We start from the raw sequence: 26,537 nt of genomic DNA on the forward strand, positions 1-26,537 counted from the left end.
CAACTCCTGGGCTCAAGCGAGTCTCCTGTCTCAGCCTCCCAATTAGCTGGGACCACAGGTGCCCACCACAATATCCGTCTATTTTTTGATTGCAGCGACCAGCCCAGGCTGGATTTGAACCCACCACCTTAGGTGTATGTGGCTGGAGCCTTAGCCACTTGAGCCACAGGCGCTGAGCCCTGCCTACTATTTGGAACAAATGAATTCTCAAGGAAGGAACCAACCCTTCTGGGGCAGTTTGAGCTTCCTCTTAGAGTGGTGGGTTGAGGCTAAAAATAGAACTTCATTTCTTAAAAAAGAAATTTTCCAAGCCCTTGACACTAGAAAGCTGGTCTGGGAAGATGGTGATTGCTATGTGTCCGGGATTCACTGCCAGGTCATGCACCTCCCAGAGCATTTTGTTTGCGTCGTTCTCATGCCAATTCATTGCAGCTCCAGCTTCAATTCTCAGGGATTTGAGGATCTTCCTTGTCTGCTTTGGGTTAAGATCATTTTGGAAAGGGAAACTAGAGTGTCTTGCTAATACTTCAAAGAACAGAAATCAACCTCTTAGCAAATCGCATCTTTGCAGCAGCACTACTGCAGATACCACTCTGTGGTATCATTAAGCTTTGATAAAGTAAAATTTTTCTTTAACTGTCAATAGGGTATGTCCATAGTTCTGGACTTCCTAGAAGGCTAAAAGATGGTTTTTTTTTTTTGCACTAAAGTATGTATATATTTTCCTTATACAAATAAAAATGAGGACCACAAGAGAAGGCTAAGGAGTTTGGGGTTATTATTATTATTATTATTTTGCAGTTTTTGGCCAGGGCTGGGTTTGAACCTGTCACCTCCAACATATGGGGCTGGTACCCTACTCCTTTGAGCCACAGGTGCCACCCTCAGGAGTTTGGGGTTATTATAGCTGATGCTTTTACTAATATCTGACAAAAATAGAGATGCTAGTGTTGCCAAGCAACTTGAGAATAACCTGATGTGGAATAGATTCTGAGATTACTCCACAGCATGCCCAGGGGCAGGGGGTGAATGTGGGGTGTGTGTCTTTGGAATGGTCTTCTACAGGCAGAAGGGGCTAAATTGTGACACTTTCTCCACACATCTTAAGGGCTAGCTCTTATCCCAGTTAAACCAGAACTTTTTCATCAGAGACTTTGCAAACACCGAGCAATCATATGCCTTAAAAAGTGGAGAAAAAGATACTGATTTTGGTGAGCATGTTCAGGGAAGTTATCCCTCTCTCTGCAAGCCCTGGGAATGTTTCTGGCACTGCTGTCAAAAACTTGGACTGTACAAAACCTCAACTTACCCTTTCTAATTCTGGCAGGTTTTTTTTCATCCTGTTTGTTTGTTTTTGCCTCTTCTTGGTTTAAACTTTTGCTACTTAAACAAATATTTGCTTAATGCTAGATGAAGGATGCTTCACACCAAACTCTGCATGTTTTGCCCCAAGAACTAAAATTTCCTTTGGTTCCCGTAGCTTTAAAAGTTTGAAACTATGTACACATAAAGGAAATGGATTTAAAACATACAAAGAGGGAGAGAGTCCAGAAACTCTGAAAAAAAAATCTGCTTTCCTAGAGTTTCTTTCAGTAAAATCTGAGCTTTGATACTGAGAGGAGTTGGGTTTGTGATTGCTACAGAATTTAAGTTTCACCGAATATTAATAACGTCCTTTGAGATACAGTTCTGTGCCAGAATAAGACTAATATTTGTCCATTAGTAAAGATGAGGGTTTCATCTGGACTTTTTAAAGATAAAAAATTGAAAGTGCTTAGAATCAGGGCCAGAATAAGACCCGTGGAAACTAAAGTCAGAGAATACTTTGTTTTCCCTTCCACCTTTTTAGACATGAACCACCCTAAAATATGTCTAAAGAATATTCTTCAAAATACTTTTTACACGATGAGTTATTTCAAATATTTTTTCTTTAACATTTGTTTTAAAAAACTGTGGTGATTGCCCTTGTTTTGTAGGTGCCTTTCCACGTGCTACCTAGTAGCGCTGTTGGAGGTGACTTTACGCCAGCGTTCAAGGACTGGACAACACGTGCCCAATATTTGTGCACCTGCAGGATCACGTGCAGGAAACACCTTTCGAAACTTAGAGCATAGCACAGCGGTTCTGCGCTCTGGCCAACCGCCTCGCCAGGCCAGAGGCTCCGCCCAGCCCCACCCCTACCCCGCGAGGCCCCACCCCTACCCCGCGAGGCCCCACCCCTGCCCGCAAAGAGGCCCAGCCGGCGGAGGCGGGGCGACGAGCCGCAGTCAATGAGCGCCGGCGGGCTGGTTGCCTGGGCGACCGGCGCGCGGCCCCGCCCCCCGCACGGAGGCACCTGAGTGCGGCTGAGAGCGGCTGGAGTGGGAACCCGGGTCCCTGCGCGCCGGGAACGCGCGATGGCCACGTGCAACCTCCGGCGGAGGCCGGGCCGCATACTCGGACTCCTGCTGCTTCTCATCTTGGGTTTCCTGGTGTTCCGCAGGTGAGAGAAAGAGTCCCGCCGGGCACCAACCGGCCCTCCACAACTCGGGTTTTCGCCTCCCGCGATCCACGAATCCCAAGTTCCCACTGGGTAGAGGCCCAGCCTCTTCTTGGAACTCCCCAACACCCCGAAGCACCCCTGCACCTGCAGGCACTTTGCTTCTGCCAGGAGACCCAGGCGTCTGGCTGACACTAGGCACTGCCCTCAGAGACCATGGGCTTCTGTTCTGAGTCCCAGTCCTGTGCAGCCGGGCTCTGCTGCTCGAGGACACTCCCAGCTCCCCCCCAGCGGGTCAGCAGAACTGGCCTTCACATCCTCTCCTAAGCCCTCCGTCTCTGCCCGGTCCCCAGTACTCCTCGGGGAGAGGAGCCCCCTTCTGCTCTTCTCCTAGGCCTCCACATTTCCTCCCCAGCCTACAGGGAGGCTTCTTATTCCCCAGGCAGCCTCTAGGCTCACGCGATGGTGATTTAGCTCGCCCAGCACGGTCAGAAGAACACTGCCCCAAGGGCCTCCAAGGACCTCACCAGGTTCCATTCGCACAGTTCTCAAACTTGATATGTGGTCTCTCTCCACTTTCCCACCGTTCACTGGTTACCAGGTCTCGCCTCTTTATCCCCCGTTCACAAAACGTTGTTGACGGCAAGTGATTGGGTTCAGTGATGGAAGGATTTACCCACAGCCTGGGTGAAAGTTTTCTAGGTGCCCTAGCCTAGAATTTTTCTAACCTGTATGTATTTATAGCATCCTGCTCACGTGTTTCAGGCCAATGCCTGGTACTTTCCATATTCAAAACCTCCAGTGGGAAGCAGACCAGCGGTATGGGATGGTTGGCGCCGGGAGTTGCTGAGGAGCTGAAGGCTGAGCCATTGGAGCTGGTGGCAGGGACACCACTCCTGTTTGTCGTCTGCTTCTTCTCTGTCTCTCTTCTTAGTTTTTCCAAACTTCCCTTGGGAGATAGGGACGTCTTTTGATGACGATGACGATCTAGATGTTTCTCCTGTCCCAAGAACACATTGGAAGCACTTTACATTTTTATACGTTCATATGGTTGCCTCTTTGTTTCTAAGCTAGTGAAGTGTGTCATGGTATTGTTCAAGAGAAGGAAATGGTTCTCCTCTCACTATGGGGCCCAGAAAACCTAAGAAGTATTTCTTTTCCCCAGTTGCTCCCAAGACTTTTTCCATCCTGTGTGTGATTTCTCCCACTCCTCTTTGAAGCCTGGTCCTGGCTCTTGCGAGCAGGTTCAGCTTTCTGCTCTGTGCAAGGCTGATGCAAACCCCAGAAGAATTACTCAAAGCCTCTTGCACACAGCAGGTGTCAAGGAGCCTGAGCTCCAGAGAGTAGGCCTGGATGTGTGCAGGTAGCATGCTGTTTGTTGTTAATGCAGGGGACCCAGGCGGGTCACAGTGAGGGACAGCACCAAGGGGCTTGAGGTGGGCCTGGTGGCACACCAGCATAACCACGGGATAAAGGTACAGAAAGGAGGCTGGGTGTTTGCTGTTGTCTGGCAGGACAGAGATGAGGTGTTGGCAGCTGACTTAGCTGTGAAGAAGCCTGAACCTCTCTCAGGTGAGTTAACTGTGCCCCCACCCAGTGGCATGGCCATAGTGGGAGTGACATGAGAATAGCAGCCGAGAACCAGAGCTGGGACTCACGACTGTGGACATAGTTTGACATACTCAGCAAAATCATTGTTTTTCCTGCCATCCCTTCTTTCTCAGCAGGTAGGACAGAGGCCAGAGAGACTCTGAACCATCTCTTAGGATCCTACGAAATATGCGTCTTTTTGGTGTCTTTTTAATTTTATCACCCTCTGGGGAGCTGTCTGCACAATTCTTTCTGTCCGACTTGGGCTGGACACTAATGATTATGTGTAGCCTGTATACCTCGGGAGGCCAGAGGAGACTTTACTCTTTGTCTCTCCTTCTTCCTCCTCCCTTGCTCCAGCTGTGACTGGGTCATTGAGTGGGAGGTGGGAGTGTCTCCCAGCTGTTGTTGGGGAATGTTGATGTGGCCAGTGGAATATAGGTCACATGGAAACTGCCCATTCAGCTCTCAGCTTTGTGGAGTCGCGCTGTCAGGATCAGCTCTTTCCTGTACCCCAAAAGGCAGGTATTTGGACTGCAGTAGGTGTGGAGTGGGGGTGATTTGCTATAGCTTTCCTTTTTTTCCATCTTTGTTTGCTCAGGGGGGTTTATGGGTAATCGCAGCCTTTGGGTTACATCATATCCAAGAGCTAGGATGACCAGGTTGACATTTGGGGAGGATTTCAACCTTCGTTTTGTGTGTGTATGTTTGGTTTAAACAATGGTCTTTCTTAAAAGTTTTATTGAAGTCTGATTTCGTGCAACACACTTCACATACTTAAGGTGTCTAGTTTGCTAAGCTTTGACCATACGGCGCCCTGTGAAACTGCCATCATAAGACCTTGAAAATATCCATCAGCCGTAGAAGTCTCCTTGTGCCTGCTCATCATTCGTCCTTCCGACCCTCCCTACTTCTCAGCCCCAAGCAACCCTGACCTATTGCTTCCTGCTGCCATATATTGGTTTGTATTTTCTAGAAGCTTCTAGAAATGTAGTGCCAAAGTGTATACTTTTCTTAGTTGGCTTCCTTCACTCAGCGTATTGTATTTTGAAATCTGTGATGGGTGTATCCGTGTGAACTGTGTCTTTGAGATAGTTGCCTTTATTCTCTTTCCTCCTCCCACTCTGTCTGTGATTACGAGAATGTCTGCTTGATATTATCAAAAGGCTTGGCTCTCATGATTTTCCCCCTTAATATAAAAATGCACCACTGAGCAAAAATGCAATCAGCTATATCTCTCGTACCTGAAATTTTAGCTGGCCAAAGGTGGTTAGCCAGCATCCTGCTTCTAACAGGTGAGTTCATTTCCTCTCCCAGCTCTGTCACTCGCTGTCCGTGTGCTGCCATTATCTGGGTTCTAAAAAGAAGAGAAGTTATCAAACTCCGTCTGAGTAGAGGTGGAGAATAGCAACACAGGTCACTTTCTTTGACCCACATCCTGGCTAGTCAAGGATATGTGGGCAAATTGTGCCTCTCTTCCTGTGCATCTGGGTGGTAATTGCTTTTATGAGCTTTGCCTATTCTGGGAGGCATGCTTGAGGCATGTGTCATATTCCCTGGAATGTTCACCCCTGAATGGTATCCCTTTCATCTTCTTTCTAGTGGTGAAGTTTTCAGCATCTGGGAAGTATTTCTTTTAACAGATAATCACCTGTCTGATACAGGTGGTGAGGCAAGGTTACCTGGGCAGTGGGTCATAGTCGGGAAAAGGTGGGATGTCTGAGCCACCTTGTGCTAAGAAGATGGAGGCGGCACTGGCATTTTTACAGGATTATTCTAGCCAGCAAGCACAAGGGATCAGAGTTGTCTTGGAGCATTAACAGTATTGCTGTGGTTGTGAGTTAAAGGCCTGGGATACCCAGAAGATTGAGGACAAAGAGCCTTGGCATAGCCGTGGCAGCAGAAAGTTGAAAGGGTTCTTGTCACCTTAAGTCAGGGACGTGGCAAGTGGAATAAAAGCACTTAGTCTTTGATGGAACGATGCAGAATTCGGTTAGGTCACCTCTCATGTTCTTCAGGAGATGTTGGAGCTTGGGGAGAAAGACATTTAGCATGTTAGGTGCCTGAAAAGGACCCTGGAGCCCAGGTGCTACCTCCTCCCTTTCTTCCCGGCCATCATCTGGTAGAGGCAAAGTTCCTTTGGTGTGGGGATATTTGCTGCTTTTTTTTCCCACTCAGTTTTAACTCTTGCTTAAATCTACTGCTCTGGGTATTAAAGACCACATTGAAAGAGAGTTCTCATTGTGTGGGACGACTCCTGGGATAGAAGCCAGGGCGTCTTTTTTAGAGGCTCATGGTAATGAAGCAGGTATTACTTGACTGATGTCTGCCCACTAGAGACTCTGACACTCAGGAAACAGTGAATGGTCTTATTCCTCTCATGAACAAATTGTGTTTTTCTTTAAAAATTTATTTTATTTTTATTTATTTATTTTTTTATTGAATCATAGCAGTGTACATTAATACTACCATGGGGTACAGTGTACTGTTTCTGTATACAATTTGAAATGCTTTCATCCAACTGGTTAACATACTCTTCATGTCTTTTTCTTAGTTATTGTGTTAAGACATTTATAGTCTACATTTAGAGAGATTCACATGTACCCTTATAGGATGAACCATAGGTGTGATCCCACCAATCACCCTCCCTCCACCTGCCCTCTCCTTTCCCCTTCCCTCCCTCTCCCCTCTCCCCATATTCCTGGGCTAAAATTGGGTTAGAGCTTTCCTATGAAAGCTATAAATTAGTTTCATAGTAGGGCTGAGTACATTGGATACTTTTTCTTCCATTCTTGGGATACTTTGCTAAGAAGAATACTTTCTAGCTCCATCCATGTAAACATGAAAAAATTTATTTTAAAGAAATAAACACTCTGTCTCAAAAAAAAAAAAAATAGACCCAAGTGAGGAAATTTCTATGTGTGAAGATGTCTCATGGGCAGTTTAATATATCTATCATATATGAGCACAATGAAATATTCAGACTATTAAGGGGAGAGTAGTGGGGAAAAAAGGCCTATTCTAGGCAATCTCCCTCGCAAAGAGGCAATGCCGATGATGGTGTCTTTTGAAGAATTCTGCACATATACAGGAAGATAGCTATTCATCTCTTCCCATTTGAGCATTAGACGCATAATTTATTTGAACAGTTCTTTATTGACGGCCAATGACTGTTGGTAAACTTTGAGCTACTGTAAACAAGGGTGCAATGAATTGGAATGTTGCTCTACCCAAAATTGATGTTGGTTCAGTGCAAAGGAGATTCTGAGCTTGACTCTATAGGAGCGGTACAGATTCTTTGTGTCTTATAAGAATTAGCTTATCTCTTATATATCTTTGTACCTAAGTCCCATGTGATAGATTAAAAAAATATTTAACGTAGTTGTTCTCTATCTCATAAGATCGTTGCATTTAGGCTCTATAAGCATATCCAAGACCAGAGGCTTGTTATGCAGAGTAGAGCTCTTTAGAGTTACTATAACAGAGATTTTACATCTCTCTAGGTTGATATCATACTTTTTCTACTTATGAAGTTATCAGTGGAAAATTTCCCCAAAGTATTATAAAAGTAGAGCATCGTGTGACGTTGGGACGCTTTCTGTTGTTGTTACTGTTGTCATGTGGTTGATTACTAATGAGGAGTTCTGTTGTTTCATTATTGGCTCTCAAGGTTTTGGTCTAGAAAATTCTCTTTCAGGTATTGACTTTGTACCCTATTTAGAAAGTGTTGCCCTCTGAACAACCAGAGTTGTCCCCGGGTCAGAGCCTGGGTGTTAGGCCTGGGTCCCTGGCTTACCTGGGAGGCTTTGTGGAGGGAAGGCCTGCAGTGTTAGGATGGCAGGAGGCTGTGGCCCTTTTTCTGGGGGCCCAGAATCTCTGCAAAATGGGTGAACTTGCTTTGGGAGTGGAAGTCCCAAGCTGTTTGGGAGTATTTTAAGGCCTCTCCCAGCAAAACAGGAGCCCATAGCATTGGGCGTAGATCAAGGAACAGATGCAGGAAGTGCAGGGACTGAGTTCCATTTCCTTGAGACTGAAGTTCTTGGGACCTGAGGATTCCAAGAGGCAATATTTTGGAGTAGAATGTTCAGGGCACCAGACTGGGCCAAAGAGTTTCTTCTTTAGACCTCGAAGTCCCATGCTGAGGGCAGAGAGAACAGGGCTGCAGGCTGCTGGGACTGAAATAGCCCCATATGGACAGTTTAAGGGAGCAGAAGTTGGAATCTTTAGGATGTCAAAGAGAATTTTGCATTTTAGACCTGAGAGAGTTGGCTCAGTGCCCGTAGCACTGTGGTTGTGGTGCCAGCCACATATTCCAAGGCCGGTGGGTTCGAACCCAGCCCGGGCCAGCTAAACAACAATGACAACTGCAACAGAAAATAGCCAGATGTTGTGGCGGGCGCCTGTAGTCCCAGCTACTTGGGAGGCTGAGGCAAGAGAATCGCTTAAGCCCAAGGGTTTGAGGTTGCTGTGAGCTGTGACACCACAACACTCTACTGAGGGCCACAAAGTGAGACTCTGTCTCAAAAAAAAAAAAAAAAGACCCATTTCCCAAGTGAGGAAATTTCTCCTTGTGAAGATGTCTCATGGGCAGTTTAATATATCTCTCATCTAAATAATGGTCTCTACTTGGATTTTTACCTAACAAGTGCAAACCTATGTAACCTAGTTATTTATAGCCACATATTAATCTGAAACAAAAATAAAATAATGGTCTCTTGCATGGCCACTTGGATGTAGAGGTAAGTGTTTAATTTGTCAGCATCTTATTATGATGCCCTGGACCATATCCAGTTGAAGCTCTGCTTAGGGAGACCCTGGCAGGGCCACAGTGTACCTGGAAAGTGAATTTGTAAGCTGTCATCTAAGATACACAAGTATGTGTTATGTACATGGACAGTGCCAGCATAGCCAGCCCTCAGGACCACCAAGGACTTAGGTTCTGGGAATTGAAGAGCTGTCACTGCCGGTCCCTTGCCAGCCTGCACCCTTGGCCGGATCAGATTGCCCGAGTGCTCCAGGCGCTCCAGGTGCTGTCCCTGCTGGATCCTGGCCCATCTGGTCATACTCTGCATGGTAGAACAGACCACTGACAGTGATGACTGTGCCTTAGGGAGGCCTCCCGGCACCACAGATTACTGATGGGTGTTTGCAGAGTCTATAGGTGAAGCGAGTGTGCCCGCGGGAGTGGCAAGAGGCATTTCAGGACTGTCCTGATCGGCACAGCTCACTCAAGGAGATCCTTCGGGGGGAGACGGGGACTGGCTCTCCTCCCACCCAGCTGCCCTGCACGACCCTCTCTGAAGTTTTAGTCAATCCCTGTGGCAGAGATAGTGACGTTACAACTTGCATCTGCCTCTTTCCATCCACACATGTCTACCCCGGGGCATCCTGGCCACTGGAACCTGCCCTGTACCCTCTGTCCTCACGCTCCATGTCAGTGATTAAGAATAAAATACCACAGGGAGCTTCAGCCTCTGCCCTTCCTTACCAACCACAGCCGGTTGGCAGGTCTTCACCGCAGGTGCAGCAGAAGTCAGGACCTGCGTCCTCTGCTCAGTGCTGCGTCACAGCCGGCTTTTTTGTATCTGTGTCTTGCACATCCTCCTCCACCATGTGCCCCATTTCCACCTGCTAAGGGAATTGGTGGGGATGAGTGTAGCAGGCTTGTTTCATTGAAGCCCCATCAGAAGTCCTGACACACGTGCTTTCCTCAGCACCATGACCTCAGACCAGGGCACGGCCACTTTCGTCACCTGGTGGAGGAGGAGAGGAAACCTGGACACTGAATTCAGGTCCGTGGTCTGGGCCTGCTGTCCAATGTATTCTAACCCCAAGAAGTCACCCTAAAGTGCAACCCAGGTGCAAAGGCAGCAGAATTCCAGATGTTAGTATAAGCTCCAGCTTGAAAGAACACAGGCGTCCCTGGTTTCACAAGGAATGAGCCGCTCACTAGGAAAAGCGACAGAAACCCAGGGGACTTCCTTAGATCGGATTGGCTTTCTGGTCAAAATGAAGAGTCAACTCTCTCTGACCTGTAAACCAATCAGATACAACCACACAGTTGATACTGCCTTTATTTTATTATGACTGAGTTGCTCGGAAAATTATGGGAGTTATTCTTAATATTATGATCATTAGTATTAATGAATATTATCAGTGTTAATAACCATTTGCATGGTGCTTTGTTGTTCGTGAAGTTCTCACTTAAATCATCTCATTTTCTCACCGTGAATTCCTTGGAGAAACCCAGTATTTCTCACCCTCATTTTCATAGTGAGCTTACCCCTTTTCTTATTGGATTAACAACTTGTTTAGTAATCCATCAGAACATTTCCAGGAAGGAAGCAGTTGAATTATTTTGAGAATTTTGAATTGGATATAAGCTAGCCTTTTTTTGTTTGTTTGTTTGCAGTGTTTATTTCATGCCACTTGATAAACACTGAGAAAAAGATTTTTTTTCAAAAATTTAGCAAATGGTAGGATATAAAGACTCTATCAAAGGGAAGCTCTACCTCGGGACAGACTGTGCACACACGTCGAAGGAGAAGATAGAGATTGGCTTTTCTCGAGTTTGAACCTTGGGATCTGGTTGAAATGCACATTTTGATTCATGAGGTCCCCAGGAAGGCTGGAGTTTCTACATTTCTATTGTAGATGATGCTCGATGCTTGGTGCTCTCGATGCTGCTCGTGTTTGTAGCTGCCCCTGGAGAAGCCACCTAGGGGCAGGTTTCCTGATGATTACTCAGGGACAAGGGGCCAGATGAAGGGTGTTTGTTACTAGCAGGGACTATCTTGGAATTGGGGTTCTGGAGAGGTGCCTCCATCCTGCCTGTACCTCTGTACTTAGCAGGTGAGGGGGGTGGCTGTCACACACAGAGAGAGGAACTGGGATCAGAGATGTGTGCTTTGGTAATTGGAGACTGTGCTGATGAAGTTTGGGACAGAAAACAAGGATTGCTGCCCAGTGCAATGATCACTAAATTCTATTAATACTGTCTTAAAAACAATAAGATTGTGTATGTGTGTATTTTCACAAGATTGTCAAAAGGCCCCTATTTTTAAGAAAATAATCTGTCCATCGAGTCCTTGCTCGTACTAGCCTGGGGTGAGCCCTGCAAGGTCCTCGGAGAGCCTCAGGAGCAAGGGCAGGGGAGCTGGTGAGTGCTGGGGCAGGAAGGACTGAGCAGGAGGCAGAGTGTTCTTAGGAGCAAGTGTGGTCAACCGGGGGGGGAGGGGGTGGGGACACAAACTATCCTGTGTCTGAGGTGTGGGGAACTTGAGACAAAGCCAGAACAGTCAGGAGCTTATGAACAAAGGTAAGAGCTGGATAAGGTGTGGGGAACTTCAGTCAAAGTCAGAATAATCAGGAATTTAGAGAAAGGAAAGGGCCAGGTAAGGGCAGGAGTGTCCCAGGAAGGCTCAGTGAGAGGCCCAGGTAGTGGCCCAGAGGGGACTTTGAGCCCCTTGTCTTAGCAATCCAAGGCTTCATCTATGACAGTGGGGGTGTTTTCAGGCTTTTTGTTTTTGAGACAGAGTCTCACTATGTTGCCCTTGATAGAGTGCCACGGCATCACAGTACAGCAACCTCAAACTCTTGGGCTTAAGTGATTCTCTTGCCTCAGCCTCCAAAATAGCTGGGATTACAGGCGCCCACTACAACACCCGGCTATTTTTTTGTTGCAGTTGTCATTGTTGTTTAGCTGGCTTGGGCAGGGTTTGAACCCCCCAGCCTTGGTGTATGTGGCTGGCGCCGTAACCACTGTGCCTCAGCACCAAGGTGTTTTCAGCTTTGCAGCTGTGGGGTCTCTGTTGCAGCCACGTACCCGCGCCCCGGGGCAGCTGAAGGTCAACATGTGGGTGGCAGCATGCCAATGAAACCCCACACTGAGCTGTGAAGTTCATACGATGTTTTGTATCCCCACATATTGTTCTTTTTGTTTTTTTTTTTAACCCCTTAAAAATGTGAAAACCATGTTCAGCTTGCAGGCTGCACAGAGACAGAGGGCAGCCTGGATTTGGCCAACCCTGGCCTAGGGGCTGGGTTAGTCTGACAGCATGTGTACAGATTCATTGTAAAATTTTAGAAACGGCAATAAGTGACTTGGCATAAAGTTTAACCCATAAAATATAGGTCGAAAATGCAGAAAGTGGGAGGGCCAGGATCATTCCATATTTAAATAAATGTACTTTGAATAATGATAAGATGCTTTCATCGTGCATCTTGGGGCATTTTGTTTCTACTGGGACCTCACGACAGCCTTTCTGAGAAGTTGGGACAGGCATTAGCCCTCCTACCCTCAGAACTGATGTCATTAATCCAAGGTGAAACTGATGTCATTACCAAGCGTGGGCCAGGACTCACACCCAGAACTCCCTCTTCCAGATAGCTTTTTGTGTTCTTCTCATATAGGTCATCTTTGGGAAGAACTGTGTTCTAAAATGTCATCTGCAAGTCACACATTGGATCATGTTCCTTTTTTTTTCAGACAGAGTCTCATTATGTCACCCTTGGTAGAGTGCCGTGGCGTCACACCTCATAGCAACCTTGGGTTTAAACTTCTTGGGGCTAAGCGATTCTCTTGCCTCAGCCTCCCAAGTAGCTAGGATTACAGGCGCCCAACACAAGGCCTGGATATTTTTTGTTGTTGTTGTTGACGTTGTTTAGCAGGCCTGGGCTGGGTTGGAACCCACCAGGCCTACTGCGTGTGGCCTAACCACTGAGTACAGGTGCCGACCTGATCCTTTTTTCTTTGGAGAAGGAGAGGCATGCTGATTGGGTTCCATGGATGACCCTTACATCTGTAAAGTAGAACTTTGGTTCCATCGATTTAGTGTGAGCTATAAAACCCAAGGGCTGTGAAGAGTAGGAAGACGTAGGTAACAAATAATTTTCTTTGTCCGTAAGTGGCCCTAGACAGAGCTCCCAAATGGTCACTGACGTCTGTGCCACCTGCCCTGTCGGCATCCTGCTCTCCCGTCTCTGGCCATCTGGGCCCTCAAACTCACCCCAGTCCCTCCTGTAACACTCAGGCTGCTTGTGCAGAGGAGTCTGCCTAGCAACGCCCCCTAGTGTCAGCAGCTGTAAGGGGAACGGGGTGAGGCACCACTGCGACCCCATGCTCCTTATTATTCTTCGTTTCCTGTCTCCGACTTTCCTAAACTTTCTAGCTGGAAATTTCCACATCCCCAGGTCCCCTGCTTTCTCTCATGGCCATCAGGGTGTTAGGTGGGAAAGAGGGAGGGATTCTGTGGGCACCGAGGCGTTGGGATCAAAGTGATGGGCCCCTCAGCCAGCCAGTGAGATGCCTGGAGGTGCTTTTTCATGGACTCAGACTGTCTGGTGGCCTTCCTGGGTGGGACTGTGTGTCATGGTGGGTCATCTCTTGGCGGATGCTTGAGCTTCAGAAAGTAATTCAGACCTAGCAATCTGAGCGGTGAGTAGATGCGGTTTAACCCAGATGCCTCTTTCCAGATATCTTCACCTTGAGTCTGCGTTGGGCAGCTGTGGCCGCGAGGGGGCTCGGAGGTACTGTCCCGAGTAGTTGCCGCCTTCCTGTTTAGTTCAGCAGCCCGGTGGCAGAGCTGGCCCTGGTAGCCCGTGCAGCACCTGCCCCCGAGTCTGCGCTAGACAGAGCCTCCCAGCTCGCTGAGAACACCCTTCCCGTGCAGTTTGACCCGCCTCGTCCTCTCTCCTCTTAGCGCACCAGCCTCCATGTTGAGTCTTGTGTTTATCTTGTCCCTGGCTGTGGCGTCCACTTGTCCTTCCCCTGCAGCCGGGCACAGCCGAGTGAACCATGCTGAAGAAACGCCCCGGCCAAGGTTTGGCGAGTCGGAGGGTGGGCGCTTTCCTGGCTACCCTGGAAGCAGGCCCTCCTTAGAGACCCTGAGGGCCTGCGAGGGAAGCCTGTGTCCTCCCTGGGCCTCCAGCCTCTGCTGCTGGGGAGCCCCAACACCCCAGAAATGCCCTGTCTCTTTGCAGGTTGAACTGGAGTTCTCTGATCCCACCATGGCTCCAACAGCGGCAGCTGGGGCTGCAGGCAAAAGGCCAGAACTTTATACTGGAGGATGCCCCTTTCTGGATCTTCGGGGGCTCCATCCACTATTTCCGGGTGCCCAAGGAATACTGGAGGGACCGCCTTCTGAAGATGAAAGCCTGCGGCTTGAACACCCTCACCACGTGCGTGCCCTTCCCAACCCCGGCCACCAAGCCTGGTTACCAAGTTGGGTGCTTGGTGTCTGCGTGTGGAAGGATATGAGGGGAGTGAGCCCAGCCTTCTGCTTAGAGCCCAAGGGGCAGGGTCTTCCTTCTGCCCCATCCCCACAGAACTCCCTGGTAATGGGCATGAGGGGACATGGAGTGGATGTGGGGTCTAGAGGAACCACAGAAGCAGTACATGAAAGGAGGAAGTGATTCAATGACAGCCACCGATTTTTTTCTCTTCCAACAAACAAACTCCCCACCCCCAACTTATACAGCATTTGCGGGTAGCCTTCTTCGGAATAGCTACCTGGGAGCTCTGTTCATAATTTTCAGCACTTCTTTCCTGGAAGAGGCTTCAGAAAGCGATAGTTAACGTGCCAGCCCCTAGCCTGGGGGCGGGCATCTGGTAGGCACTCAGTGAAACGTCAGTGTGCATCCTTTAAAACAATATGCTCAGTTGTGAACCATCAGGGTATTTTTGTGGATTTTATTTTTTTCCCAAATTGCCAGCAGATATGGGGTTCTAAGTCTGTAAGTTAAAGTGAGTTATCAGGGTGGGTTATCCCATTCTTGTGCAAAAATAGGTGATTACAAATCAGGGAAGTGGATTTTCTGGGGTGGTCTGTGAACTGATTTTGAAGACAGTTCCTAAAAGGGTTATGGGAATGTTTTGAGTATTGTTGAGACAAATGTGTGTGACTTCCCAGAAAGGACTTGTGAAGGGGTAGGGATAGTGCAGGGGGAAGCATGGCTTTCTGCCTTACGAAAGCAGGGCAGCCTGTGTTTGCTTAAATACAGAACTCTTGCTTCTGAACTAGAGGCCAGACAGTGGCCCCCTGCTCCACCTGTGAATGTTATGACAGTTGGAGGGGTCGCCAGCAGAAGCCAGCAGTGAGGGGGGCCTGGGAGAAGAGCGGCTGTGGTCACTGTTACTCCTCTAGGGGTCGCCCTTCTGCCTCTGAGGTTGGGCCCTTCCAAAGCTTACTTCATCTCTTCACTGTCTCTTTAGAGTTAGACCCTCCATTCTGTCGCAAGGTTTGGAATTCTGGATGCCTCGGGAATGATAGGACTTACAACTAAGGTTTCCTTTCACCTACTTTTAGCTGGTTTTAAAAAAAAATTTCTAAATACAATGATTTCTTCTTCGCTGATAGGGGGTGGGGATGGCAGGCAGGCCTCTTACAAAGCACATCTTCCTTCACCCAAACCTTGTTGAATTTCTCCCCTTCTCCTAAGAGACATTAGCCTCCCAGGGCTGGCCTAGGCTCTGTTCGGTTGGCATTTGGTTCCAGTCTTGAAGTCATTGGGAAACTCATGGGCAGCCACCATAGTGGGTTTTAAGGATGAAGAAGGCAATTTGGGAGGTGAAGATGAAAGAATGACAAGCTCTTGCCTCTAATTATCTCTTCTGTTCCAGCTACGTTCCCTGGAACCTGCACGAGCCCCAGAGAGGCAAATTCGACTTCTCTGGGAACCTGGACCTGGAGTACGTGGTGCTGCTGCCTCTGTGACCCGGCCCGGGGAGGGGCAGAGAGGAGGCTACTTGGGTGGATTAGGAGCTGGAGAGAGCCCAAGAGGGACCTGGGTCTGGAGCCTTGTTCTCAGGGTGCTGTGAGGCCCTGCAACCAGGACCCAGATGCTCTCCAGACATGGCCTGTCACCTGCAGGGCTGGGCCTGCAGCATCTTGGGCCCCACTCTCCATGGCAGCCGAGAGGGGCTAAAGACCCCAGGTGCTGCCTACTCTGCAGGGGAGTCCTGCATCTGGGCTGAGACTGGGGCTGCCCCTCTAGTGGAGCAAGGTCGCTGGGTTCAGGCTCAAAGTCTAAACCCCTGTGCCCTGTCTGATTCCTCCTCAGGCCTCAAGGGGCTGTGTGGATGGTCTGGAGCAGCTCTGACCTCAGGGCTGGTGTGGGATTCCCTGCTGTGCTGGGGGGCTTCCCTCACCCCAGACTGCCTGGTTGGGAGAGGGAGATGCAGAGAGGAGCAGGGTGGCTGTGCCGCCCAGCCTCTGCCCTGGACTGTCATGGCAGGTGTTGACTTGTTTACTCCCCAGGGCCTTTGTCCTGTTGGCTGCAGAGATCGGGCTGTGGGTGATTCTGCGTCCAGGCCCCTACATCTGCAGTGAGATTGACCTTGGGGGCTTGCCCAGGTACGTGGAGTGTGAGGGGCTCCAGGGTGGCTTGAGGGACCCGTGTACAATGCTCAGAGACATAGATCTACTTTGGCTTTTAAGTGACAGTTTCCATTCTGTACTGAATTTCCCTTTCAGAATGAGTGGCACCCCAAGGGGGTCATGTGGATGAGGTGGCGGTTACTGCCCTCGAAAAGTCTGCTCGGATTTGGGATTTCATTATGTGGCAGGTCGCAGGGGAAGGGCCCTCTCTGACATTTCCTCCTTCCCAGGTCAGCTGTCTGCTGGACTTCACTTTTCCTCTCTTTACACATGGGGAGAAGCCTGACCTGCTTTGTGTATTTCTTAGGGATGTTGTTAAGATACTTGAAGAGTCCAAGTATTTAAAGTAGAAGAGAAACAACTTGTGGTTATTGCTCTGTCTTTCTATCCCAGGCCCATATTTTCTTGCTGGGTATAGTCTTGGCTGATGTTGAGCAGAAATCTGGTCAGGGATCAGCTGGGGCCACAGTCACTCCTCACCCTCATATTGTCATGAAGATTTTCCTGTTTAACAGGCATAATCTTTCCTAGTCTCTTACACCAGGTCCCCACCCCATGCTGCCCCAAGTGGGGAGAAGGCTGATCCTGTGGGTTCCTGGGACCGTGTTTTCCTCCTTATTTCCAAAGTGACCTGCCCTTCTCTGGGGGGGCACAGCCTCTGCCTGTCCATCCTCCATACCCAGGGCCAGTTCTTAGTGCATGAAGCCAGTGTCCACCCCCTCCCCTTCCCGGATTAGGAATCTTTGTGCCACCGTCAGCGATTTCTTCAGGCTCAGCTGGAGCCGGGCACAGGAGGACGACAGGGTTTAACAGTCTTAACTTAGAAGCAGAGGGGAGCTCTGCCACTCAGACACCCCCCCCCCACCTGCCCATTCTTGAGGACCTGGGGAGAAGTCTGCCCCCTTTGAAGGAAAGTGAAATGTGGAGGTATCAGTCTGGAGGAAATAGCTCTCTCCTCATCCATTGTTTTACCAACATAAACTGGATAATTCCCTGACACTGTTTAGGATTCCCAGATCAGGACCAGAGTGCCCCAGAACCTTCTATTAGTAAATGGGAGTGTTTTCTTGAACTTCAAATGAGCAGGGTGGGAAGGGCACACCTGAGTCCCGCTTGGGAGCTGCTCCATGGTGTTGTGTTCCTCTGCGGAGTTTGGGAATCACAACAACAAGTTGGAGAAAGAATTTGTCCTGTTGCTCCCAGGCTGCTCCCAGGCTGAACTCTGCATAGCAGAGAAGGCTAATGCCACGTGTCAGCAGGCACAGAAGCCAGACCCTTGTCAGCCCCTTGTCTCTAAATCAGGCTTGTGTTTATGGGTGACGCTGGAAGGTTGTGTCCACGTCTGTCTCCAGCCCTAGTGATTCCTAACCCTTTTAACGTCACTCCTTTATGATGGGATCAAAAAAATAAATGATTGAAAATTAGGCCTGTGAAGAGCTTTTCTCACTGCCTGGCAGCCAGGACCTGTACCTGTGAAGCTGGAAATGAGCTTCCCCCAGGGCTACGTCTTTGGGACAGAAAGTTTGAAAGCTGCAGGAGTGCAGGTGGGAGTGTGAAGGTGGGAGTGGTGGGAGTGCAGGTGAGAGTGCAGGTGGGAGTGTGAAGGTGGGAGTGGTGGGAGTGCAGGTGAGAGTGCAGGTGGGAGTGTGAAGGTGGGAGTACAGGTTGGAGTGAAGGTAGGAGTGCAGGTGGGAGTGAAGATGGGAGTGTGCAGCTGGGAGTGCAGGTTGGAGAGTGCAGGTGGGAGTGAAGGTGAGAGTGTGTAGGTGTGAATGCAGGTGGGAGTCAAGGTGGGAGTGCAGGTGGGAGTACAGGTGGGAGTGTGCAGGTGGGGATGTGCAGGTGGGAGTGTGCAGGTGGGAGTGTGCAGGTGGGAGTGTGTAGGTGGGAGTGAAGGTGGGAGTGCAGGTGGGAGTGTATAGAAGGGAGTATGTAGGTGGAAGTGTATAGATGGGACTGTGTAGGTGGGAGTGTGCAGGTGGGAGTGTAGAGATGGGAGCACAGGTGGGAGTGCAGGTGGGAGCACAGGTAGGAGTATATAGATGGGAGTGTGCAGGTGGGAGTGCAGGTGGGAGTCCAGGGCATCAGTTTGTGCATCTTGAAGCTTCTGGGCTTGCAGGCAGATTGGGGACCAAAGACCCCATTTTTGGCAAGGGAAAACACCTCCAGAAAAAGGGAAAAACAGAGAAATAAGCTGAGCAAGATGGAATAAAAACAGGGGAGCTAGTTTACTTTTAAATCAGCTGCAAAATTTCTCATCTGAGCAGTTCCTGCTTTTCCTAGAAGCCTGGCCTGTAGGGTATACAGCTTACAAACACCCCTATGGGTCTGTAAACACTCTGAAGAAATAGTGGCTGAAGAGAAAGGTATGTGCAAGGCCTGGCAAGAAACATTAACTAGGCTGTTTCCTGCCCAATCAACAACCAAAGCAAATACCCATTGTGGGGATTTGTGTTATGGCTGGGGCAGAGATCAAGGGAACAGCTCCAGCCCTGAAATATGGGCAGGAGAACTTTTATACCCTTACAACAGAGGGAAAAAGCCTCTTGATTGGAGTTGAGAGGAAAGTTCCTCTTTCCCACTGATTCTTCAGAGGAGACTGACACTGGTGGCATTTTACTCCACAGTGAGCTCGTGGTGATTTGGTGATTAACCCTCCCCTCCCCACAAGGAATCAGTGTGTGTGACCAAAGACAGGAGGCTGCCCCCACATAAGGCTCAGGTTTCGGATTGCTCAAGGCTACTCAGACCCTTAAAGTTAATGATTATAGAAATACTAGGAGCTGACTTGCTTACTAGAGAAACTACTGATGTCTTTGTTCCCTTCCTCAGCTTACCCTCTGGGCTAATGAGGAAATAGCCTTCAATAAAAGCTGAGTGGAACAAACACTCAGGGCCACTTGCTGGAACCCCACTAATGGTGACGGCCCCTGTGTTTCCCACCTTTGAAAATTCTACTCTGTGTGTCCTGTCTCTTTATCTCTTGCTGCTTCTAACTTTACTTTTCTGCAGTTAACCTCCTCCAGCTCCACAGGTCTTAAAGGACTCTGCCCCTGGGGTGGGACCCCAGCACAAGCTGAGGGAGGTGGGGGTGGGTGAGAGTGTCCTGAGCCCTCTGAAGCTGCCCCCTTCTCACTCCTCCTGAGCCATCGTAGACCCTCTGACAGTGACTATAGCATCCTCCCTCCCCTCTTTCCCCTTCAAGCTGGCTACTTCAAGACCCTGGCATGAGGCTGAGAACGACCTACAAGGGCTTCACCGAAGCAGTGGACCTCTATTTTGATCACCTGATGTCCAGGGTGGTGCCGCTCCAGGTACAAGCAGCCTGACTCTTCTGGGATCTTCACCTTTCTTCTACTGGGGTTGTCCTTTCTTTTCATCCTAGGGAGACACTTCCCCATTCACTGAGATTTATAATTGCTGAGGGGCTTGGACTAGTTGTCTTTGAATGTCCTGTGCTTTTCAGTGTTGTCTCAGGGGGCTCAGGGCTGATAAGGACAGACAGGTGGATCCTGTAGCTCTATGCAGTGCTGGAGCTGAAATTGTGATGGACCCGCAGGGATGTCTGGATAGCCAGGAATACCCGTCTATTACCATCCCGGCAGCAAAGTGGCTCAGTTCTGCACAGAGAGGGCCACATGTGGATCAGTCCTTGCCTACTAGACACAGGACTTTGTGTAAATTCTTCTAATAAATTACAAAATTCTGGTAGATGACTTTTCAGGGTACTTCCCTCTGCTACCAAAAGGGTGCTGCATGGTACCCATTTGCTATTCAAAGCATATGTGTTAAAATAAATTTTAGCGGGAAGTATTTTAATATTTTATGTCATCATTAGAAGCAATAATAAAATAGGCATGTAAAAAATCAACCCAGTTGCTTATGTAAAAATATGAAGAATGAGTTTGAGAGATTGGTACATCAACAAAAAATTAGTGCATGGGTAAAAATTTCTCTTAAGCCAGTGGTTTAACGGAATATTCACAGTACACATAAATCAGAGGGACGTGCCAGGTAAAACACAGGATAACCCGTTAAATTTGAATTGCAGATAAGCAAGGATTAATTTAATCCTCATACCGGGGGTAGGAAGAAGCTTTGGTATTCTCTTCCCATATTTGGTATTCTATACCCCAAGTATTGTATGGGCCATACTTATACGAAAACATTATTCAGTGTTTATATAAAAATTATTCATTGTAAATTTAAATTTAACTGGGTGTCCTGTATTTTTTATGAAATCTCGCAGCCCTAATTGGGAAAGAATCAAGAAGCTGGGAAGTTCTTAGCCAAGGTCGTGCAGGGGAGGTGGGGTGGCTCACATGGTTCAGCGAGCTGTGGTGCCATCGGTGGTTGGGGAACAGTGGGGAAGGCCACCCCGGGAGGGTGGGTCAGAGACATCTGTAGACATGGGAATAGAGTTTCAAAGCTTCCCCCTACCCTAGATATGACATACTAGTTTAATTTTTTTTATTGTAGTAAAGAATATATAACATCAACTTTGACATTTTAATCATTTTTAAGCATAGAGTTCAGTGGGATTACGTTATTTTACATTGTTGTGCAACTATCATCACAATCTTAGTTTGGGCTACTCTAACTAAGCCCTGTGGTTTACAAATAACAGACATTTATTTCTCACAGTTCTGGATGCTGAGAGTCCAGATCAAGGCCCTGGCAGATTGGGTGTCTGGGGAGAGCTCTCTTCCCCAGTGCAGATTCCTCTCTCTGTTTCTTTTCCTCATGACAGAATCAGAAGCTCTCTGGGAGTCTCTTTTTCAGGGCACTAATTCTATTCATGGAGGCTCCACCCCCATGATCACTTCCCAAAGGCCCCACAAATTAATACCATCATGTTGGGGGTTAAGATTTCAATATATGAATTTTGGGGGAACACTGACATTCACTTCATTGTAACCACTGTCCATCTCTAGGCCTTTTTTATCTTCCCTGGTTGAAACTCGATACTCATTTAAACTCCCCAGTTTTCTCTTTCTGTAGATTCTGGCAACCATCATTCTACTGAGTGTATGAATCTGACTATATTAGCTACCTCTTCTAAATGGAATCACAGTATTGCGACTGGCTCATTTCACTCAGCATAATGTTCTCAGGGTTTATCTATGTTGTAGTATGCATCAGAATTTCTTCCTGTTTGAGGCTGAATAGCAGTCCACTGTATGTGTACACCCCACTTTGTTCATCCATTTCACCTATCAGTGGACACTTGGGCTGCTTCCATGTTTTGGCTACTACAAGGATGCTTCTGTGAACATGGGTGCAAAAATACCTTTTGGGGGCGGCAGCTATGGCTCATATAGGAGTAGGGTGCCGGCCCCGTATACCAGAGGTGGGGAGTTCAAACCCTCCTCTGGTCAAAAACTGAAAATATATATATATCTTTTTGATTATCTGCTTTCATTTCTTTTGCACATATACTTAAAAGTGAAATTGCTGGATCAAATTGTAATTTTATGTTTAATTTTTGAGGAATTTGTCAAACTGTTTATCCCAGAAGTCACACCATATATTACATTCCCACCAGCCGTGCACAGCATTCCAATTCTACTAGGTGCTAACCAACACTCATTATTTTCTGCTTATTTGATAAGAGCCGTCTTAACAGGTGTGAAGTACTACCTCACTGTGGTTTTGATGTGCGTGTCCCTGGTGGCTGGTGATGCTGAGCATGTTTTAGCTCATTGTATATCTCTGGAGAAAAATTTATTCAAATCCTTTACCCATTTTTGAACCTGGTTTTTTGTTATTTTTCAGTGATAGGCATTCTTTATACATTCTGGGCATCAACTTCTTATCAGATTTACCATTTGCAAGTATTTTCTCTCATCCCGTGTGTTGCCTTCTCTGTTGGTAGTATCCTTTTATGCACAATTTTTTAAAAATTTTCATTAAGTCCAATATATTTATGTTTCGTTGTTGTTTTGCTATTGGTGCCATATCCAAGAAATCATTGCCCAATCCAGCCTCACTTAGTCTTCCTTCTGCCTGTTTGAGCCTGCAGTTGGACTCCTCCAGTGGATTATAAAATTTAGAAGTTATGATTGTGGTTCTTTTTTTTATAATTTCTGTTTCTTTGTTGATAGTCTCATCCTGTTCATATATCGTTTTTCAGATTTGTTCTTTACCTCTTTCAGCATATTTATAATTGTTATAAAGTCTTTTTCTACTAGGTCTTTTGTGTGTGTTTCCTTGGAGACTGTTTTTGGAAGTTGAGTTTGCTCATTTGATTGAGTCATGTTTCTCTGTTTCTTTGTGTGTCTTATTTTTGTTGTTGTTGTAGTCTTTGCAGACTGGCAGGGAAGACTTCCACTAGTTAAAGGGCCCCTGAGCCTGGAGATCAACCTACAGTAAAGACTGCAGATCTCAGATCTTTTACGGGCACGTAGTCCTGTGTCTACCTGTGTATATATATATTTTGGTTTTTTAGCTCCTGTATGCTTTTAAATGACTTCAGTTCCCCAAAGAATCTCACCCTCGCTTCTCGTTGGGTTCTGAGATAGATGTTCATCATATTTTTATGCACATAATTCCTTGCCCCCAGCCTTCTGCAAGTTCGCGGACCCCAAGCAGTTTCACATGTTGTGGTATCTGCCACTGCCTTTGCAGCTTCCAGCCTGATGTCCAAATTATGCTGCTGTTTCCTGTCTGAGCTCCAAGTCAGGCAAGACATTGAGCAGCCACAGACAAGCCAGGACATTGTAAACAAGTTCCATTTTGTGCTTTACATCCTGAGGGAGGGAGCTGGGGATTGGGACACTTCCTCCTAGCTACACCTGCCTGCTATACCAAGGAGGGGTGGGGCAAGGGCAAGGGAAAACCATCATAAAACTTCCCACCGCTTTTTGCATGTGATTTTTTTTTTTTTTGATTGGGTATTCGCATGTTTGGTTAGATCTATGACTGGTTGCCGGAGCTCTGATAAAATTATTTTAGTGCATCGATAGTTATTTCTTTGCTGTTTCCATGGGAGAATGAGGCCTGCTGCTTCCTACTGCACTGTCTTACTGATGTCCTTCTCAATTATATACCACACCTTTTGAGACTTTTGTTTTCAAATGGGATATTTTGTAGTAATTGGTGACAGGTATGGTGAAGTTAGATCATACCTCAAACTCAGCTTCTGATTGCTCCTCTCTTCTCCCCAGTACAAGCACGGGGGACCCATCATTGCTGTGCAAGTGGAGAATGAATATGGTTCCTATTACAAAGACCCCGCGTACATGCCTTACGTCAAGAAGGTAAGCGTCAGCTCGGGCCGGTTGTTTATATTCCTTTCTCTGGAATATATCACGGGCTATAGGGTGACATATGGGTCTAATATTTCTCTCATATTAATTGCACATCTCAACATACATTAATCACTGAATTTTTCTCCATTATCTTATTTCAACAGGGTTATCACTTATTTACCCCTTATTGGCTGTGTTTAGTTTGGTAATACTGTGTACACCTGGTGTTTCAGGGGCCAAGAATAAAGGAATTGGCTTGACTGAGCAGTGGTGGTCAGGGAAGGCCTCCTAGAAAGGCCGTCCGCGTTCCAGCATCTAAAGCAAAGCTTCCCAGCCGTGGCTGTTCTCTGGCTTTACCTGGGGAGCTTCAGAGACCCTGTGCTGTGGCTATATACCGCCCCAATTAAATAAGAACCTCTGGAGTGGTCTTAGATGTCCAATTCCAATGTGTCAGGGAAGTTGAGAACCAACGATTCAATATACAACAGATCAGGGAAGGGCAGAGTAACACTTAAAAAAGAAAACAGACTAATATTCAGATCTGTTTTCTGTCACTTAGTAGCTGAGACCTTGAAAAAAATGCCTTGATTTTTCTAAACCTCTTTTTTTTTTTTTTTTTTGGCCAGGGCTGGGTTTGAACCCACCACCTCCAGTATATGGGGCCGGCACCCTACTCCTTTGAGCCACAGGTGCCACCCTCTAAACCTCTTTTTTCTCTTTTATAAAGTGGGACTAATGAGAGTCTCTGCCTCTCTGAATTGGAGTACTGTGTGGGATCAGGCAGCTCAGTACTGTTTTAGGTGCATAGTAAGCTGTCAATACGGAAGCCCCTCATGGAATCAATGGCATTCGTGTAGCACACTTGGGAGGTCTGGTGGTGGTGTGAGTTGAGGACACGTTAGGTGGCCTTGGTGAATCCACTTGACTGAAGGCTGGATGGCTTTGTCCCTGAGCAACGTCTCTCCTGCTGTCATGTGAAGATTCACTTTCCATCCAGAAGTTATTTTGTTCTTAGGAACAACACCAAGGCTCAAACAGTCCAGCTTGCAGGCTGTCCTTCTCGTCACAGGCAGAAAGCCCTCTCAGTGGGGACTGAGGCTGTGTCCAGAGGTGCTGTTCCTGAAGCTGGGAAGGGGTGCAAGTTCAGTCCTGATGGCCGAGCCCAACCAGCTGGAATGATGGCACACCTCCAGCTTCCTTTTGTCTTTGAATTAGCTAGAAAGATCCTATCTCTCCTGCTCTACCTAGTTCCTGCAGATTATCTCTTGGACCCTGGGGCTTCTCAGCAGTTGTCGCTTAATTACTCAGCTGCAGGGAAGAAGAGCTCCACTGAGCAGGCAGAGAGGAGAGGTAGCCCCTTCAGGGACCTGGTCTGCTCAGTCATGCTTCCCTGGTGTCGGGGCAGAGGGCCCCATGTGATACGGGTGGAAAAAAAGAAGCAGCGGTGCCAGCCTCTGTCACCCTGAAGCTCTCGGGAGGACCCCCCTGAACTGCTGTGCACCTTTTCTGGGGACGGCATCAGTACTGGATGACCTTGGGCATGTCATGCCCCCTGTCTGAGTCTTAGTTTCATCATGTGCACGGAAGGGACAAGCCTTTGTCTAAGGCTGTGTGAGGACAGTGTGAGGTCACAGGCACAAAGCCCCTGGTGGCTTGGCACACTGGTGTCCTCAGGAAATAGTGTTCTCCTTACAGGGTAGATTCAGTAAACGAGTGCCAGGAGAGGTTAAGTGCACGCGGATATGGCAGGAACCTGTGTGAAAGCCTGTTAAATGTCACTGACTAATTAGTGTAGGGACCAACGCACTTTGCCCCTGACAGGTTTGCCAAAAAATCACTGACATGAGGCAGGTTGATTAATGGGAACAAAGGCATACAAATTTATGTGTGTATGTGGTAGCCTTGGGAATGAAGACCAAAAGATACAGGGGACATCGTCCATTTTTATTCTTAGATTCAACAAAGTATAGTCATCTGTGTTTTCTACATATTTCTTATGATTGGGCAAAAGGGGCATGTAGGACTTACTGCTAACAGACAGTGGGGAAGCCCAGTGAGGCCCGTCTGTCTGGGTTCTTCTTGGCCTCTCTGATCAGCATTTCTTCCTTTTGGGTGTGGGGCAGGGCCCTCTCGGGAATGGGGGTCAAGCAAGATATAGGCCCAGAAGAATTTTAGGTTTTATGGTGAGAAAAGGGGTTCTGACTTCTATGGTCCACCTTGGGGAAGAGGGATTCTAGTTTCTATGGCCTTGGGGGAGAAGGCAGCTCAGAGAAAAACCTTTGCTTCTGAGGCCTATATCCTGGAGTACTGTTTTCTGAGCCCCAACACTGGTTAGTGGCAAGGCAGCCGAGAGATCTAGGGCTTTTGATACAAATCTCTCCTGGCCTCACGATTAAACTCTGCCCCTTGTGTCATACCCGAGAACTGCAGCTACCCTGGGTTTTTTTTTCCCCCACACTAGCTTGTAGAATTAGACATGAGCTAGACACCAGACCACCAGATTATCTCTTTTCCTCCCTAATTTCCAAAGAATTCAGTTGAAATAAACAGTGTTGTTATGTATCCGGAGAGAAGATTGTAGGGAGATCCCCTTTGCTGGATTTTTTTGATGCAAAAGAGCCCAGAACCCCGGAGTGGAGCCTTTGAGGGGAGGGTGGACTCGGGGTTCAGGCCCATGGTCTCTCATCAGCTCTGTAGCCTGTGATACCTGATTCAGCCTCTTCGGCTGTGTTATTATGATACTAATGAAGACTGAATAGGTCGATCCGTGTAAAGTGCTTAGCAGAAGGCCTGGCATGGTAGTACTTTCTCCATAAATGTTAGCACTTATTCTGAGTGGTA

General features: G+C 47.7%; 1 protein-coding gene across 1 annotated transcript in view; it reads left to right on the forward strand.

Moving 5' to 3' along the window:
• Positions 1-2,269: 2,269 nt before the first annotated feature.
• The window catches only part of LOC100953480 (beta-galactosidase-1-like protein 2), a 39,723-nt gene continuing 15,455 nt past the window's right edge, over positions 2,270-26,537 (forward strand). Inside the window, exons 1-6 of the mRNA XM_023516787.1 lie at positions 2,270-2,482; positions 14,051-14,248; positions 15,690-15,758; positions 16,327-16,422; positions 19,652-19,760; positions 23,613-23,705. Of these exons, the coding sequence (XP_023372555.1) occupies positions 2,397-2,482; positions 14,051-14,248; positions 15,690-15,758; positions 16,327-16,422; positions 19,652-19,760; positions 23,613-23,705 (651 nt within the window). The 5' untranslated portion in view covers positions 2,270-2,396. The remainder of the gene's footprint in view (positions 2,483-14,050; positions 14,249-15,689; positions 15,759-16,326; positions 16,423-19,651; positions 19,761-23,612; positions 23,706-26,537) is intronic.

The sequence above is a fragment of the Otolemur garnettii genome, unplaced genomic scaffold (assembly GCF_000181295.1).
Source record: "Otolemur garnettii isolate 467f Iridium unplaced genomic scaffold, OtoGar3 scaffold00097, whole genome shotgun sequence".
Classification (NCBI taxonomy): domain Eukaryota; kingdom Metazoa; phylum Chordata; class Mammalia; order Primates; family Galagidae; genus Otolemur; species Otolemur garnettii.